General features: G+C 43.2%; 1 protein-coding gene across 1 annotated transcript in view; it reads left to right on the forward strand.

Annotated features, from left to right (window-relative positions):
- MEGF6 (multiple EGF like domains 6) overlaps positions 1-18,929 on the forward strand; it is a 166,643-nt gene that overhangs the window by 20,566 nt on the left and 127,148 nt on the right. The window contains exon 3 of the mRNA XM_072425317.1: positions 6,160-6,264. Within this exon, the coding sequence (XP_072281418.1) occupies positions 6,160-6,264 (105 nt within the window). The remainder of the gene's footprint in view (positions 1-6,159; positions 6,265-18,929) is intronic.

Consider the following 18,929-nt stretch of genomic DNA (forward strand, 5'->3'; position numbering starts at 1 on the left):
CTCAGTGGGCGGGGCTATGACACCCTGCACTCCAATCTTCTCCTCCCAGTGATTATGGGTTTCATTCAACTCATAAAACTGAGGACATCTTGTGGCAAATACAGGTAGTGCAGTTAACAATTTTGAATTAAAATCATGTTTTACAAAAAAAAAATTCCAGGGGGGCGTTTAAAATACAAGTTGGACTTTAATTAGGTAAATAGAGAGACCTAGCATACAAATGACAGCTTCATTGCTGCGTGACAGGTACACTTAATTTTTTTTATTGCTGAATCTTTAATGAGCTGGCTCTGAGTACAGAAGTCATTACAAACCTGCAATAAAGCGATGTGACTTTGTTCTTCGTTCAGACTTTCCAGCTACCGCAGGCCTGCTCTATGTCATCCAAAACTCTGCTAGTCCTCCCTCCATCTTGTGCCAAGAAGGAAAACTATACGACGGCTTCTTTGGCAGCAGATATATTGTCTTGTTCTACTCAGAGATTTTTTTTAACTTTGGCAGCCGCGTAGGTTTTTTTTTTCAGTACAAATAAATGTCAGCTGATGCTTATTTTGGGGGGATTGGAGGCAGAGATGGAAAAGTGATTACTGCTAAGAACACATGAGAAGAAATAAAGTCGGAGCCAAATAATCAGACGGCAGCGGCTGGCTGGTAATAAAACCTGCGGAATGGGGTGATGGTGTGGCCCCTTGTTGGGTCCTATTGAAAGGGATCTCCGTGTGCAATAAATGCCATAATAATACTCAATAGAGAGAAAAGTGCAAAATGCTCCATAGCAGTCTAAAAATCAGCGCACCCTTGCCCTGCCTTGCACAACCAAGAGGACCTTAAGAAGAAATAACACCACATTGCACAATGCGTGATATGCACGTTTTCATTATGCAGTCCAGTATGTAGTGGAAGACAGCACCGGTGTACAGGTTTGCTGGATCACCCAGATTTATCCATGGTAGCTTTTCTTCTCTAGTCTTGGAGAGCTTTAATAAATCAGACCCAATTTATTGCATTTAGGCAATTAGAAATTTCTGTACCCACACCCCCATATCTATAAGTTCCACTATACCAAAGTTAGGATCTTTTGATCGGGTCTGGGTACAGGATTACCCCTTGTCTCCTTGATGGCGGCCAAGAAATGGCACCGCATTACACAAAGTGCGGTATGCACATATTCTTGCAATGCCTATATATGAATGAGCCGGCTGCAACTGTTTGACAAGCTTGGTGGTAGCGGATTAGTCATGCTCAATCCAATATGGCGGCCCACATGACCGTGCTTCTTTCCATCAGATATCCACATCCATTTGGCACATAGAGCAATGGAAATAAATCATGATAGTCAATCTTCTTCAGTCTTGGAGAGCTTTATTAAATCAGACCCAATGTGTTGCATGCAGGCAATCAGAAATTTCTGGGTCTCATTAGGGTCTCCCTGTGATGGCGGCCCTGGGTGCATTAATGCACCAGCGCAGCTCTTTTATTTCAAATGGGCTGGCAGCACAGCTCTAATTCAATCACTTGTCATTCATTCTTTGTTACGTTTCAGTGCTGCTGATCTCCTGCAGCTTCCTTGCAGACCCTCTCTGCCTATATGCACCGCAACTCTGATTGCATGGCATCAGGGTGGGTTTTCTGCTGGTAACAACACAGAAACATGGCTGAATAATGCGTGCTATTGGCCACAGAAGCCTGATAGAGTGACAACACAGGGACACAAATGAGAGACAGGAGCAGAGTGTTGTCACCCTGTAACAGGAAGTGCCTGAGCAAGAAGCTTCATGGCAGGATTACCTGGAATTAAATGAGAGCAGCCCCTCCTATAGATAATCCATTGACTAACGCATCGCACCAATGTGGATAATCATGGGATCTATTACTCAGAAGCTTCTCCGGTCCCAGTGGCAACCATCATTCTCCCATGCAGCTACAGATCATTTAAAGAGGAGCAGCAGTCAGACCGAGGGCCAAAAAGCATGCGGCCTGAAAATCCCATCATAAAGATGTGGTTTGTAGCGGATGGCGAGAGGCAGAACACGACGGCTGATAAGGAAAAAAAAAAAGTTTTCATTTCATATTTTATCAGAAGAGAAAGATACATGGTGAGCGCTTTCTTCCCAATACGCATCAAAGTAAACAGATGATTTGTATTCTATACGCATGCCCCAGATATTTGCGATCAAATTGTTACTTTTGCATGAAATTAAATTTGTCATCAGCGCTGTTTGTTAGAGGAACCTTTAAATGGCGAGAATTATTGGGAGAAACTCAGATTTAATTAACAAGAAGATCGTTATTATAAATACTGAAATCCCTGGGGGTCCATTTACAGATTTACATTGCGGGTGCTAAATTATAGGGGCCATTTAGATCTATGGGCTGGGTGATGCATGGTATATTGCATGTTAATGTGTGTTGAAATAAAGTTTGGCTTTGAAAGTAAGTGAGCAAGCAAATCTTATTGGGACAGGTGATGAAGAAAACATACTCACCTGTCTGATCACTGCCTCTATCTGTCCAAAAACACCTTGATAGGGATCACATGCTGGCTTCTCCTGCGGCTGCACACTTGCATGGGAGTTGCATCGTTTTGTCCCCGGATTGAGACCAGGTAAATGCTATTATGTTATGGTTATGTCATGGTAAAAGGGACATTCCCTGTCCCCTTCTGCAATAATGAACCTGCCTGGTTGCAATCTAGTTAATTTTTGGGTTTAGTTCCACATTTCATGCATCTATTTTGTGCCCAGTTCCACTTTCAGCTGTGCCACCTATTTTCCAAGGATAAATTCTGGGGGAGCCAAATAATCTAACTGAATATTTTTGGAGGTGAGGAGGAAACCAGAGTGTCCCAGGAGGAAACCCCTCAGGAATGCAGGGAGAACATGCAAACTCCTTGCATATAAAACACTGGCCAGGATTTAAACCCAGGACCTAATGCTGCAGAGGTGAGGGTGCAAGTCAGCCATCCTGACCTTTTTTTTTCAACCCATCACCATGCCCTGCAGCATGCCCAAAGAATGTCTTGGCACATGGTGCCCAATGCACTAAGGCTACGTACACATGGCAGAGGATTCTGATCTGATAATTCCATCAGGGCTAGTATTGGACAAGAATCTGGCCTGTGTACATCGCTTGTTGTTTGTCACTCACAGATTCATCCTGGCTGATCCACAAATGACGAACGATCATAATGGAAGTGAAGGGGAGAGAGCACAGCAGGGTGCTGCACTGACATAATGGAAGTGAAGGGAAGAGAGCACAGTGGGGTGCTGCAATGACATACTGGAAGTGAAGGGGAGAGAGCACAGTGGGGTACCGCTCCGTCGTTCTTTTTGTCCTTGGAAAGGATCGTGAAAGATCCTTTCCAAGGACAATTATTGCATGTGTGTACCCAGCATTAGGCAATGGACCTGTGTTGTGAGTTCAGTGGCTAGCCCTCTCACCTCTGCAGCAATGCATCCTAATGCATGTTTGCATGCACTCCCCCCTTTGCTGTGGATTACCTCCGGGCATCCAGTTTCACCCCACACCTCCAAATCTATGCAGTTAGGTTTATTGGCTCCCCCCAGGCCATAGCTACCCTAGAATTGCAATGCCAGCTATCATGCGACATACCATATACCACCCACTCTCATAGATCCCATGGCCCCTAAAAAATGAGCACCCCCAATGCAAACCTCTAAACAGCCCACTCGGGGGTTTCAGTTTTTTAAAATAATGACCTTTTCTTTAATTGATTCCAAATTCCTATTAATTCCCATAATTTTATAGGTCCGATAAAGGTTCCTGCGCCAACAGACGCTGATGACAAATTTAATTTCATGCAAAGGTAACAAATCGATTGCGAATATCTGCTGCATGCGTATAGAATATAAATCATCTATTTACTTTGATGCGTATTGGGAGAAAAGACTTAGTTGTTTCACCGTGTAACTTATAAAACAAAAAATGATTCTTTTTTTTTTATGCAGCATTGGCAGCCCATTTATTTTCTATGGGGTTGCATTATTGCAATGCATGATAGCATGCAACGTAATGTATTATGTAGATCTGAATGAGCCCTAAAAGTCAGGGCAATAAAAAAATAATAAATCCATTCATTTATGTTTTATCTGTTGAAAGACTTAACAGGTAAAGGAAAATGCACTCGGACTTTAAGGTTGTAGTGTGACAACGTGCTGCATTTCTTGCGGAATGACTGGTGTCAGCACTTCCCGGTTGTCCTTCACTAAACTAGAGACCCCCTCCCTTGTCCTCATCTCCATTATCAGTCTAATCACAGTCTACTTATCCTAAAGTTCCACAATAAGAACTAGATTGTAAGCTCTTCTGGGCAGGGTCCTCTCCTCCTCCTGTGTCACTCGCTGTGTCTGTCTGTTTGTCACTTGCAACCTATATTTTATGTACAGCACTACGTAATATGTTGGCGCTAAATAAATACTGTAAAATTATAAAGTGGGGTAAGTGTGGCATGGATAACACAGGAAGTGTGCACAGGACTTCTCCAAATTTTGGGCTTGATGTTTTATTGCCCCCATTAATAAACTTTTTCAGACTAGTCCTTGTTTAATTAAAACAAATGATGTACAGAAGAGGATCTTTTCAAAAAGTTAACCCCCCCCCTTTAGGTGTCACCTTATTTCCTGTTCTGGTGACAACTGTAACATTTTGCTCATTTGAGACTTTTTTTGGGTCTCAGAACAAACAGATATGATGGCTGGGTAATTTTTTTTTTCTTAAATGCAGTCAGTGTGATCCAGCTTAGCAGAAAATGTATAAAATAATGGAAAGCATGCGCAGGTAATCCGCGGCGCTGGGGAGCGAGCAGCACACTGCGTCCATTGTCTCGGTGCAAGATGATATGTCATAGGGATTAGGCAGACTAATATATTCTGCAACCACTCTACGGATTCATGGCAGAGAAAAAAAACATGATTGCTTTACAAGTGAAGCTGCAGATTCAGGAGGGAGGGAAGCTGCTGTGCTGCGGGTCGGGTATGGCCAGCCTGCAGTCTTCTAGAGGTTTGGGAACCAGAAGTCCCAGCATGCTGTCATGTTTTCACATCTGAAAATTGTTTTTGGCATGTTGATTCTTTAGCTTCAATGCTTGGACAGACCTAGAAAATTATTATTATTATTAATTAACCATAGCACCAACATATTAAGCAGCATTGTACATTAAATTCTAGTACATCAGTGGTTAGCACTCTGGCCTATGCAGAGCTAGGTCCCAGGTTCGAATCCCGGCCAGGACACTATCTGCATGGAGTTTGCAGGTTCTCCTCGTGATTGTTTGGGTTTCCTCCCACATTCCAAATACATCTGTTTAGTTTATTTGGCTTCTCCCCAAATTGACCTTACACTGTGGTAATGATATATGTCTATAGTGCGACATTAGATTGTGAGCTTCTTTGAGGGACAGCTTGTCACATGATTATGGACTTTGTACAGCGCTGCATAATATGTTGACGATATATAAATACTAAGTAATGATAGACATTCAGAATTTTTCTTAACTTTTCGTATTCCCAGCATGCTTGTGATATAGAAGACAGGGCCAGAAAATTAGCATTTTTAGCAATGGCTGCCCATATAAAGACTTAAAGGAACTCGGTCATGGTGGCTGCCATTTCTGTAAATTCCTATTGAGAATGCTAGTTCCCTGGCTGTCATGCTGATGCTTTGATTTGGATTGCTGACCCTGAAAAAGAATATATAGAAGGAATTCTGGAACAGCTGGCAAACACAGCCAGGGAAATAGCATTTCCTTCAGAAGGCCACCAATGGCAGCTTGCATACTTACCTTGTGACAATGCCACTTAAAGGCACCTAGGGTGGCTATGATTGCTTAGCGCCTCCTAGAAATTCTAGCTGTCAGTCCATCATGTGGATCCTTTGCTTTCACATTTTTGGGTTCTGCTCCCGGACAGTCAAGTGGATCAGGAATTCTGACCAAATCTCTGCCCATTTTCCCATGTCAGGGTATTTGTAGAGGCAGCCAGGTGACACGCATTTTCAAAATCTGGCCTGCAATGTCAGAGTGCCATAAACACGCATCCTCTGACAGCTGTGGCACTGGCAGGAAAAATCCCGGACGGGAACTGCAATGACCTCAGAGCACAGAGAGGGTAAAGCTCTGAATTCTGCTCTTTTCTCTTCCAGCTGCCTGCAATGCCGGAATTTGCTTCAATGGTGGGAATTGTGTGGAGGGATCATCCCAGCGCTGCGTCTGTCCATCCGGATTTCAGGGGCCACGCTGCCAGTACGGTAAGTGACACCAATGTTATGTCAACACAGAGATTTACACCCGGGGTACAGGACAAGAGAAGTGGTACTGAGCAGAGTCCATACATACAGAATAAGAACAGATACTGAGAATTACACCCGGGGTACAGGACAAGAGAAGTGGTACTGAGCAGAGTCCATACATACAGAATAGGAATAGATACAAAGAATTACACCCGGGGTACGGGACAAGAGAAGTAGTACTGCAGTGTAAAGAACAAGAAGTAGTACTGAGCAGAGTCCATGCATACAGAATACGAATAGATACAAAGAATTACTGAGAACTATACACAGAGATACTGAGAACTATACACAGCATACAGGACAAGAGAAGTAGTACTGTGCAAGGTCCATACATACAGGTCTATGAAGGAGTGGGGGGAAGACCTAAAGTTTACTCAGACAAGGCATATGGGGTCCCCCAAACAATTCCCAATGTAAACCGAGAAACAATCTATATCATTATATCTGTGGTGAAATATTATCCCTGGCATGCAAGGTGGCCATGTGCAATAAATTGTTTGTTCCTGGTGATAGATTTCATTATGTCTGAGCTCAGATGGATCAAATCATTAGAGATCAGGAAAACGCTGAATTGTGGAATGATCAGAATCTCTGAATTCTGTTCCAGGAAAACATTCTGATTTTATTGTTTCTTTGATGTGATGTGATTTATTTTAGAAGTGTTTTGTACATAATATTGTAAATATTGTGATATGTTATGTTGTATTATATTTTGTTTGTTTTTACAATAAAAATATCCATACATACAGAATAAGAACAGATACTGAGAATTACACCCAGGGTACAGGACAAGAGAAGTAGTACAGTCCATATATACAGGATAAGACAGAACCAACCCCCGGGTTCCTTTATGCCTGGCATATGTGTGCCACTCAACAATTCGGTTCACTCTTCTTGCTGCGTTTTTCATAAAAGGAAACAAATAACATAAAGAAGTTCTCCTATGAATTCTGATTGCTGGGCAGAGTTGGGAACACAGAGTTCCCCAGACACAGCAGAGTACCCAGCCCATGGACATCATTCCAAATCCAGAATATCACCCTGGCAAACCCTGCACGCCTGCTTCTCATACACCACACAAGAGTTAAACCCCTCCAATTCTATTTGCTTTTTTATTAAATAAAGAAAAATCTGGCAGATTATTTTTCCAGATAGCTGCAGTCACCATTATAGACAATTACACTTTCCTCTCTCTCTTCAATTTACATTTCAATTTGCTGTTATCAAACGTGCGTGAAGATGGAAAAGTGGATCCTGTGCACTGGTAAGTCGTGTCTACATTCAAAACACAAGCACGGGTTGCACATTTCATGTATCGGAATGTGGATCGCCCTGCAGACGCCATCTTGCTTTGGGTTTTGTTGCCCAAAAGTGCTGGGTAGGTTGGCACAAGTAAATGGGAGGGATGAACATACATTATGATATCGCTGTGGTTGCATTTGATAGAGGTGACATTTGCTTTCTGAGGTCTCTATCAATATTTGGAGAATAAAAAGCACATTGCACAGAGAGGTGATGTGTGGTGGCAGCTTTGCCAGCAGGAACTAATGTTTTATTGGAGGCACTTAGGTCCAATTCCTTTATTAGTATTTGGGCTGTGTTGTTCCAGCAGGACATGCATCTAAATCAGTGCTAGAAGTGTTCTTTATATTATATCTGATTATACTGAAGGTGCCTCCTGGGGGCAATGCAAGACCCTCACCCCAGGGTTGGCATCATGGCAGTAAAAACATAGTTCTGCCAGGATAAGGCAAAGACATCCAGAGTTCACCTTGACTATGTTGCAGTTGGGATCCAATGCCAAGTCTTGGCTGGAGTTCTGGTGCCACAACCAATGTGGTGACATTTCTCAGGATTGGTCACATTACTTGGCATTTGAGCAGCATGGCAATTCACTAGTGCCCAGCCCTCCAGTGCAGTTTCCAGGTATCCTTGGGCTCCTCTGAACCTTTGAATGATTCTGCTCTGTGCTCCAGTGATCCTGAAACTTCTTATGACCCTTTGCGCTCCGGTGACGCTTTGTGCTTGGGTGACCCATGGTGCTCCGGTGACCCTTGGTGCTCTGTAGGGGCAAATGTAGCCAACAGTGGACTTTGCAGAACTAATTTTGGCCCCCCTGCTGGAATAACTTGAAATGGCCTCCTGTTTGCTGAGAGGGGTCATGGGCCCTTGTGCAGTGGCACATTTTGCACGTCTCTATGTCTGCCCTGGGTGCTCTGACAATCCTTTGTTATATAGTGTGTTTGTTCTTGAATGAGCCACATCCAGAAGAATGGAGAAGACAGAAGAAGATGCCGCTGCTTTGCACTTCCTCCGTGCTGGGACAATATAGGGTCCCGGAATGGCACCAGACTTTAAACTGACCTGAGATGGGCAAACTTCTCATTGCTTGAGGAACCCTGGTTGGGAAATACTGTCTTATCCAGTGCCTTTAATCACACAAGGAAGCCGCAATCCGCGCTTCCATAGTTTATTTCAAATTCTGTTCTGCATTTGTATTTGATGGCATTAACAGGCCATTAATGTGCTGCCATTAAATGCGATAAAAACAGATCGTAGACCTCCAGATGTGCCATCCGCCCCTCCACCCTTCCAGATGGTGCGCTTGTCACTGACGGCAGATCGCCAGCTAACAGCGCGCCTGGGAGCTCTCAAGTCGCCATCCATACAAACAGATTAGGAAAACATTCAGCAGGGCGGCGGTGGAGGGGAAATTCCCCCTTGTGAGCTCGGAGTATTTTTCTTGTTGTATTTATCAGCTCCTGTGAGTGGCGGATTTAACGTTTATTCATCCCGACTTCTGAGACGTCCAAAGATATTCATTTCATGTGTGCTGCATATGTTGTGCCAGAAATATAGCAATAAAAGTGGACCTGTCATGTAAATTTACAATTTGAGCTGCAGTATGGTGACTGAGATGTCATTAGTCTGCTGCAGACAAGGGAAAGCATTTGCTCAATCTCCTCACCCGTAGTGCACAGACTGCAAAATAGTAACTTCCTGGAAACAGCTTTTGGGCTCATGTCAAAGGATCAGTTCAGGAATCTTCTGAGCTCAATTAAAAATTAACAGGTGCATTTGACCTGCAGATGACCTCCTTCTCAATTGATTTTGTCTTGTTTCAAGACAGTTTGCATTACCATAAAAGTGAACAATGTAACGTATAGCACAGTGTACATTGTAGAATGATGTAGAGTATATAAAGTACATCACAATGTACAGAGAAGAGCAATAGAGAGCATAGAATGTATAACACAGTGTTCAGAGGGCAGTGATGTGGAATATATAATGACCGGTAGCTCAGTTGTACAAAACAAGCAATACATGAGTATATATTGTACAGCACAGGAAACAAGGTAGAGTGATGTGTATCTAATGGGCTTGATTTAATAAAGCTCTCTAAGAGTGGAAAATATAGACTATCATGAGAACCGGGGTGATCCACTAAACCTGAATGGAATTCTTAAATATGCTTTCTTATTAGTTGGAAAATTCAGTCTTTTTCAGTCCTGGACCAGATCAATTTCAGGTTTGCTGGATCTCCCAGGTTTTCCCATGATGGTCTGTTCTCTCCAGTCTTAGAGAGCTTTCAGGTGCAATAAATAGCACAGTGTTCAAAGTAGAGCAATGTGGAGTATATAATGTATAGCACAGTGTTCAAGGTGGAGGGGTGTTGAGTATATAAAGTAATGTAAAGCACAGTGTACTGAATGGAACTTTGTGGAGTATATATATAATGTAAAGCTCGACGTATAGAGTGAAACAATGTAGAGTATATGATAAATAGCAGTGGAGTGATGGGGAGTAAATAATGTATATCACAGTGTACAATAATGATATGGGGTATATAATGTATTGCACAGATAATATATAGTAATGTATAGCACAGTGTACAGAAGGTGGGGATGTGGAGTATATACAGTAATGTAAAGCAAAGTATACAGAATGGATTGAAGTGAGGTATATAATGTATAGCATAATGTACAAAGAGTTGTCATGTTGAGTATATAAAGTAATGTATAGCACAGTGTATAGAAGTGAACTATGAAATAAATAATATAACACACAGTGTAGACAGTAAACCAGGTTGGAGTATACCATGTATAGCACAGCATATAATGCACAGTGCAATGTATACTAAAGCATTATATGCACAGAAGACACACATTGTATAGAAATAACAATAGATCAGCTGCGGTAGATTGGGAAATGTCCCGTGTGCTGCTTTTTTTTCACCTTGGCCTACGTTTCTACCTAAACCTTTAACGCCCATAGCAATGACATTACCACCACAGCCGATAATGCGTAAGAGTGGCCCCTAAAACAAATACGAAAGTTGGCAGCCTAATGATTTCTGATTATAAAAGATGTTTCCCTTATGCGTTTAATATCACAGCGGGGAGAACTTCAGCCATCAGAATAAAATTAAAGGGTTGTAATGTGCTGAGCCCAACAAGATAAAATACCCTCCCGCAGGACTGCAGCTAGAAAGGTGTAAAACAGAAGCATTTGTGCCTGGCGGGTCAGGTTTTTATGACATGCGCCATGCAGGCGGTGAGATGTTGGCAGAACGCTGGGATCTTCTCATGATTGGGAGTTTGTGAGAGTCACAGACATAAAATCACTCCGTGCCAGAAGTGCTGATTCAGAAGGCGTCTGACTTCATGCCGGATCTCCTGGAAGGAGCGCTAATTGTTTTTGCAGGGATTTGCTGCGTGTGGTGGCGGACAGGCGAGTCTGAAGTTCCAGGGAGGATGTTGTGTTGTTACATGTTGTAAAAGATGACACGTGACCTCCTAAGTATGTGAGACACGTCACAACAAAAAGGACAACTTTTAATTTTCTTTTAAAGTTTTTGCCATTAAAGTATCCCCTGCAATCTTGATCACATGACTTCCTCCTGCTGCCATGACTGTACTCTAGACCCACCCTATGTATGAATCCATGGAGTGGTTTAGCCATCGAAACGCGTTAGTGCTCTTTACTACTTTAGTTTGAACTAATGAAACTTTTTGTTTTTTGAACTTTTTTTTTATGGTGTGTTGCTCCCACTGCTTCCATTACACAGTCCTAATATGTCTGGGTTACCCCTGCAGTGAGACCTAACCTGCCATGGTTTCTGGCATTGCTCCTGGCCACCAACTTACTTTTGTGTATCCCAGCCCCTCCTAATAAATTTTTCATTAAAATAAATAATAAATCCAATTCAGGGATGGTGGGAGCTCCTCATACCGGACACAGCAGGTCTACAGACCCTGGAACCCTTGTAGGTATGTAGACCTGGGAACTTGGTGCAAGGATCATGGGAGCCCCTCTAAACGGGCACAGTGGGGGGTAAGAACTGGGAACTCAGTGCATTGATGGTGGAAGCCTCTTGTAAAGGTGTGCAGGCCAGGGAACTTGTTGCAGGGACCATAGTAGCCCTTTAGAACTGGCAAAGCAGGGGTAAAGACTGGAGAACTCTGTGTAGGGATGATAGGAACCATTCATAATGGGCACATCAGGTGTACATATCTGGGAACTCAGTGCAAGGATCGTGAAAGTCCCTTAAAATGTGGAACTCTGCTTGGGGATGGTGTGAATACTTCATATTGGCACAGCAATTGTGCAGACCCATTAACTCGGCACAGTGGTGGAGGAGTCTCTTAGTGGGGTGATAGGCACAGAAGGTGTGTAGACCTGGAAACTTTGTGTAAGAATCATGGGAGCCCCTCAGAGCGGGTGAAGTAGTAGTGTAGATTCAGGAACTCAGTGGGCACAGTAGGTGTGCAGAACCAAGAGCTTAGTTCAAGAATGGTGGAAGCTCCTCGTAACAAGCACAGCAGGCCAACAGACCTAGGAACTCATCACGGTTGTAGTGGGAGCCTCTTGTAATGGGCACAGTAGGTGCACAGGGATCATGGGAGCCCCTCAAAATGGTCACAGCAGGGGTACAGACCTGGGAACTCAGTGCAGGGATAATAGTAGTCCTTATAATGGGCCCAGTGAGTGTGTAGACCCTGGATGTGGGAACATCTTTTAATGGGCACAACAGGTGTACAAACCTGGGCACTGGGATGGTAGGAACCACTCATATTGGGCACAGCAGGGGTACAGACCCAGGAACTCAGCACAAGGATCTCACTACAGATATTGGAGACACTCTCAGCCTGATTTCCAACGTGCAGGAAAATAATACAAGGACAGAGCTCGGGTATTTGTGCTGGTAGCATGTAGTGATCTGTGCCAGTATTTAGCGGACTTGTTGGGAGTTCCCAATGCCCGTATTTTCTTTAGTACATAATATTCCTTCCTTATTCAAAGGTTTCATCCAGCAGCTTGGCACAATCACATTTTACAAATTCATGGACATTCTTTATCTATCCCACAAGCGGCGGATTATTCCGGCGGTGAATCCATTCCTTTTAATTTTCCAAATCGGATCCCGGGCCACCTGTACCGCTACTAAATAACAAGTGGCAAAGTCCTTTTTTTCTCAAATTCTCTGCCCAGCATGAGCGGCGTTCCCCCCCTGCGCCGATTTCATTACAAGCTGTTTCAGGAGTTGTAAAATGTCTCCGGCCTCCCTGCGAGGAGGGAACAATAAACCAATGAGGTGCCGGCTTCCTGCGTCCTACTTAAATGGTGCGCGCAGAACGAGAGCCAGATTCTATTCTCCTACCGCTGCCCAAAACTCTGCTACTGAAATCTGGAAACATTTGCTGACTCCAACATAAATTTACATTGAAAAAAAAGAAATAATGGTTTTACCCGCTGTGTATTTTGTGTTTTTAGTGTAAGGGAGTAAATGTGTAAAAATACATATAGGGGGTTTTATCCATAGAAAGATTTGTATTTCTGTCCATTCAAACCTGAGATTTACACAGTAGTGCCGCATATCGCAATCCTGTCTATGGCAAGAGTCTTCTCCCTCCCATAGCTTGAGCCAGAAACTCTGCTCCCTCCTTCTATCAACATGCAGTACAACTCTCAGTGCTGCCTCTCTGATTTCTATTCTGAGCTCTGCTGTACCATATACTGGAAAGGATAAATGTAAGGGATTACTTCTTGCATTTAGAAAATGCCCCCTAAAAATGATTACAGAACTGCATTGATTTGTGCCACGGCTTTGCAGTGCCATCCCTGGCAGCCCTTTCAGAAGTTGCAGAGGTGGCAACAAGCTTAGGTGTCACATTGGCAAAACTTCACTCAACCAGGTGCTGCTGAAATGAAGGAACATGCTGGCATAGGTAGTAGTGGTAGTGGTAGGGGGGATACATGGTGGCTCAGTGGTTAGCACTCTGGTCTTTTTAGCGCTGGGTCCCAGGTTCAAATCTCATGCCAGGACATTATCTGCATGGTGTTTTCTGGTTCTCCCCGTGTTTGAATGGGTTTCCTCCCAAATACTAAAAAGTTAGGTTAATTACTGTGGTAATGACATTTGATTATGGCAGGGACATGTGGGACAGCTAGGGACAAGACTGTAGACTGTATGACTGTACAGCGCTGCATAATATGTTGGTGCTATATAAATCCTGTGTAATAAAAATAATTGTGCTGGGGAAAGAGTATTTTGTTAGTTGGGATGTGGTGGAGTTGTTGATGAGTTTTTGCCTGGGAAGGGGGATTTTATGCTGGTGGTTGTGACAATCTAAGAAGAGATTTTTTGTTAGGGATGTATGGGGAATGATAACGATGGACCTTTTTTGGTGGGGGCCATACTGCAACCAATAATTGCTGCGTGTGTATTCTATATAACTGCCCTACTGGGGCAACTGTATCCATTTGGAGGATCATAGAACTATCATTTATTCTCCTGTAGGTTGTCACTATCAATGTATGCTGCTAATATTCTTATTTTACACCATGGTGCACCAATCGAGACAATATAAAACCCTTGAAGTTTTATAACATGTCAATAAAGAAAAAATAAATGTTACAAATAAAAAATGTGGATGATCCATCAGTGAGATCTGCTGTCCATAATTCCTGACTCTGTTCTTGTCCATCTGAGGGTTTTGGGGGTTTCTGTTCTCTTTTTCTGCACTGTTTCCCAATAAGGACTGGTGGGAGCTCCACATAATGGGCACAGCAGGAGGACAGAACCAGGAACTCGGCACAAGGACAGTGGGTGCCCTCATAATGGCACAACAAGTGGGCAGAACCAGGAATTCAGTATAAAGTCAGTGGGAGCCCCTCATAATGGGCACAGCAGGTGGGCAGACATGGAAACTTGACACAAGGACAGTGGGTGCCCTCATAAAGGCACAACAAGTGGGCAGAACCAGGAATTCAGCATAAAGTCACTGGGAACCCCTCATAATGGGCACAGCAGATGGGCAGACATGGGAACCCGTCACAAGGACAGTGGGTGTCCTCATGATTGGCACAGCAGGTGAGCAGAACTAGAAACTTAGCACAGAGACAGTGGGAGCCCCCTCATAATGGGCACAGCAGGTGGGCAAAACTAGGAACCCAGCAAAAGGACCGCGGGACCCCCCTCATAATGGGCACATCAGGTGTGCATACCTGGGAACTCAGCACCATGATACTCGGAACCCCTAATGATGGGCGCAGTAGGTGGACAGAGGCACACATTATGCTTTAGAAAGGCTTAAAGTAAAAGAGAACCGGTCTTCAGGAATTGTTTAATATCCATGTGACTTTCCTTGAAGATTGATCCTCCTTTCCAATGGTGGAGGGGGAAGAAAAGACGTAAGGGCAGCCGCCTCCAGCCCCTGATGGTGGTAGATATATGGAGCAGTGCCGGCAAAAAAGGCTGGTATAGATGACCATAGAAATAAGATAGCAATTACATTTTTCAAATTCTTTAAATATAATATGTTCTCTCCACATAATCTTTATTCAGAGCCCTGATGAAGCTGTATTTAGCCTGAAACGCGTTGGCTGTATATTCTCATAATTAAATAAAACATTCCAACCAAGACTGATCTGTCTGACTGAGTTTTGCTACATTTTTTTTTTTGTATAAAATATGCCACCAAGAGTATAACCCCTAAATATCTGCCTTTAAACCCTGAAAAATCATCCAACTCTTTCCAAACCGAAAACTAAAAAATCTTTGGTTAGAGTTAGGCATTTATTTTGACTGCACCCTTCCTACACACTGTCACCATTTAGATGAACGATCTCTCTAATGGCTGAGTTTGCGGCGAAGGCTTCATTCTTCGGTGTACAAAATTGCTCAGTTATCATTTTATTCCAACCTACAAACATATAAATCCTGCAGCTTCTATTCCAATACTCAGCCAAGGTATATGAGACGGAGTGTTTTATTCACTTGGCTGGCGTTCACCCCCACCTTCCAGCCTTCATCGTATTATGATAGTGTTAGTGTGACATGGAATTCATTCAGCTGAGACAAAGGCAAAATTATAATATAAAAGAAAAAACAGCAAATCACAGATATTTCATGGTCTCAGCTGCCTGGGGAACACCAGAGCGCCATCTATAGGACACATCAATATTTCATCAATTCTTATTATTATACAGTATTTATATAGCACCATCATATTAGGCAGCGCTGTACAAAGTCCATAGTCATGTTACTAGCTGTCCCTCATATGGGTTCACAATCTAATGTCCCTACCACAGTCATATGTCATTAATAGAGCCTAGGTCAATTTTTTTTGGAGGGTAAGCCAATTAACTTTACTGCATGTTCTTGGAGAAACCCCACCCAAACACAGGAAGAACCTGCAAACTCCATGCAGATAATGTCCTGGCCGAGATTCAAACCCGGGACCTAGCGCTGCAAAGGCCGGAGTGCTAACCACTGAGCTACCATGCTGCTTTTTAAGCTAGCCCTACACTGTGCAATATTTTATATCGAAAACATAAAATTGGTTGGTCAATCAAAGAGTATTTTTGATATGTATACCCAGCAATTAAGTGGTTTGCTTTTTTTGCAAAATAGTAAAGGAATCTGGATGGATCTATTTTACCAGCAATACTTACTACGGATCTGCAGCTGTCCCCTGCAGTAATTCCTGCCACTGGATGTCCTCAGCCTGAAATTTACCCAGCTATATGCCCATGTACTGAAAGGCAGAGAGGGCATATGGGTAACATTAGTTTATTGCTACAGTTTTATTGCGCAGTCACTGGTTGGGATGGGGAGTTTATTCAGAAGTTGGTTCAAAATTGCCCTGCAATTGGCTGGCATAAAATGGGCATTGTAAGTCATGGCCACTAACTTGGTGAAACTAATTCAGAGAGGGGCACACAGGGTGCATTTCTGGTTACTCCAAGCAGCTGCAGTGCCAGGCATTGAAGAATAAAGCAGAGCACAGGTGCCTTTTATTGCCTCATTCGGGGTGTCCCGGAAAGGGAGTTTCAGGTGGAGGCTTCTCCGGGTTATTGAACCATCACACGCCTATTTTATGCTCTGATATTTCCTGCAGACGGCGGCTTTGGTGTTGAAGGATTTAATTTACAAAACAAACGGCTGGCTTACCAAACGCTCACAAATCAGAGTTTTAGCAAGTCAGCAGAATGTTTTCTGGCACAGGTGCCCGGTGCGGGAGGCCAGCAAGTTTAGAATTGATCTTTAAAGTAAAATGACAAAAGCCCTGTATAGACATCAGATTTCACCAAAGATCATTTCCAGGGACAGGAGAATGTAGCATTGTAATTACTTTGCTGTTCCATGAAGGGGCAGGGGGACAAGCAAGTGGCACCCCATTGTGCTCTCCTCCATTGAAGTGCACAGATGCCTTTCCAATCAGACGTCCATCCATCTGCCAAGTCAGATTAGTTATTGACATCAGAGGAGCACTGTACCCACATTTTATCCCAGACCAACCCAGCTTTTTATCTCCAGTGACAATAATCTAGCTTGTGTATGCAGCTTTGGAGCCACAATTTTATTAAAACCAGGAAAACGGGAAATCCATATAATGGGGATAAGCCCCTTTTGAGGGATGCTCCATCCCCTCCGCTCGCTGCCATACTGCCAACCTATCCCTGTACAGAAGTCACAGATATACCCATGTAAGGGGTTATTATCCAGACCGGAGCAGAAGCAGCAATCATACCCCAACATACCCCCTTTTTTATTAGTGTTAGTGGCAACAATATTAATCCCCCTTGGAGGGGAGTTATAATATTCCCCCTCCATGGGTGTTCAATGGGAGCAATAATTACACCTGTTTTCAATGGTTTGCAGTGGCAGCAATAAACACCTGTCCAAAAAATATCCAATGGGTACCCGGATATGCACTCATTGCATTGATTTCTCTGCCCTGCCTGGTCAGATCTATGCTTTTCTTGTCCTATGGAGTGATCAGTAGTGCACTTCACCCTATGAACAGTGCTGGGTGCTGGGGAACAAGGAGCATTCCTGCACCCCGCTGACACTCTGAAATTGTGGACTGTTTGCAAAAAAAGGCTTCAATGGTCACAACCCTACTATATGGTATGGAGATGGGGGGAGAGGTGCTTTGTAGACCTAACAGTCCAAGGGGGCAACGCTGCTTCTCCATATTTGCAATCCAGTGAGTAAGCATTGTTCCCCCAGTGCTTAATTTTTTATTGGGGTTATTTTTTACACCCACATTTTAAATTAGGATCACTGACAACACTTATTTATCATTTTGGGGCTCTAGGGTTGGTGTCACACTCCATTCTTTAGGCTAAGCAGTACTACGTCATCAGGGCCATAGATGAAAGCAAATGAAAGCTCTTGGGTAGCACAGCTAGTTGCAGATGTAACCTAAGAAACATATAGCTCGCTGGATTCTACAAACATTATTAATGATGATCATGAGGAGTAAATATTCACAGATCACAGTACATTAGTGTGGTGGTCAATTATAAGAATTTCATTGCTGGCCATTGGGAAGAATGTCACCCTTACAAATAGCCAAAAAGATCATTGGGGTCAATAGTAACTAACCAGACAGGTCCACATTGCTCATTGCTCAACGAACTCCCAGCCACCTTTGGAACCCTGGTTGACAAACTCTGCTTTGGAGGGTGATGAGAGCTCTGCTTAGGGGCCACAGCAGAATACAGAAGTCTCTTTTGCTTTCCATTGCTTGGCTGTAGTTCTGGAGCAGCAAAAGATTTATCAGTCCAGTGTACTAGCTCTATGAGATAATGGTTTTTAGGACATGTCTCTAGCGCTGACCCCCTCCCTACAAGTTCCATTTCTCATGTAGATACATGGGGCCTGATTTAAAGCGGGTGATCCACAAAACCTGGAATAGATTTCCTAAAATCATTTGCTATTTGCAAGCAAATATTTTGAATCCTAGACCAGATCCATTCCAGGTTTGCTGGATCACCTAGCTTCACTGATGAAAGTGTATCCTCTCCAGCATTGGAGAACTTAAATAAATCAGTGCCAAGGTTTCTACTTTAATGCAGGGATGATAAGAATTGTAGCCTGGCATCTCTTGTTCTTTCTACTTTAGGTATCACTTGGTCATACCAAATTGACCATTACATTGACCTAATCCAAACATGAAAGGAAATGAACTGTAATGTAGCGTACAAGTACATTTGGCCCAAGAAATAGATATTCTGTGCACCATTTTTCTTCTATATACTGTTCAAATGTACTTATCTACCAGAATTTGCCCATTCTGGGGTTTAAATAGGAATGAAGGGAAAGATTCAGA

This window comes from Pyxicephalus adspersus, chromosome 11, assembly GCF_032062135.1.
Source record: "Pyxicephalus adspersus chromosome 11, UCB_Pads_2.0, whole genome shotgun sequence".
In the NCBI taxonomy this organism is placed as follows: Eukaryota; Metazoa; Chordata; class Amphibia; order Anura; family Pyxicephalidae; genus Pyxicephalus; species Pyxicephalus adspersus.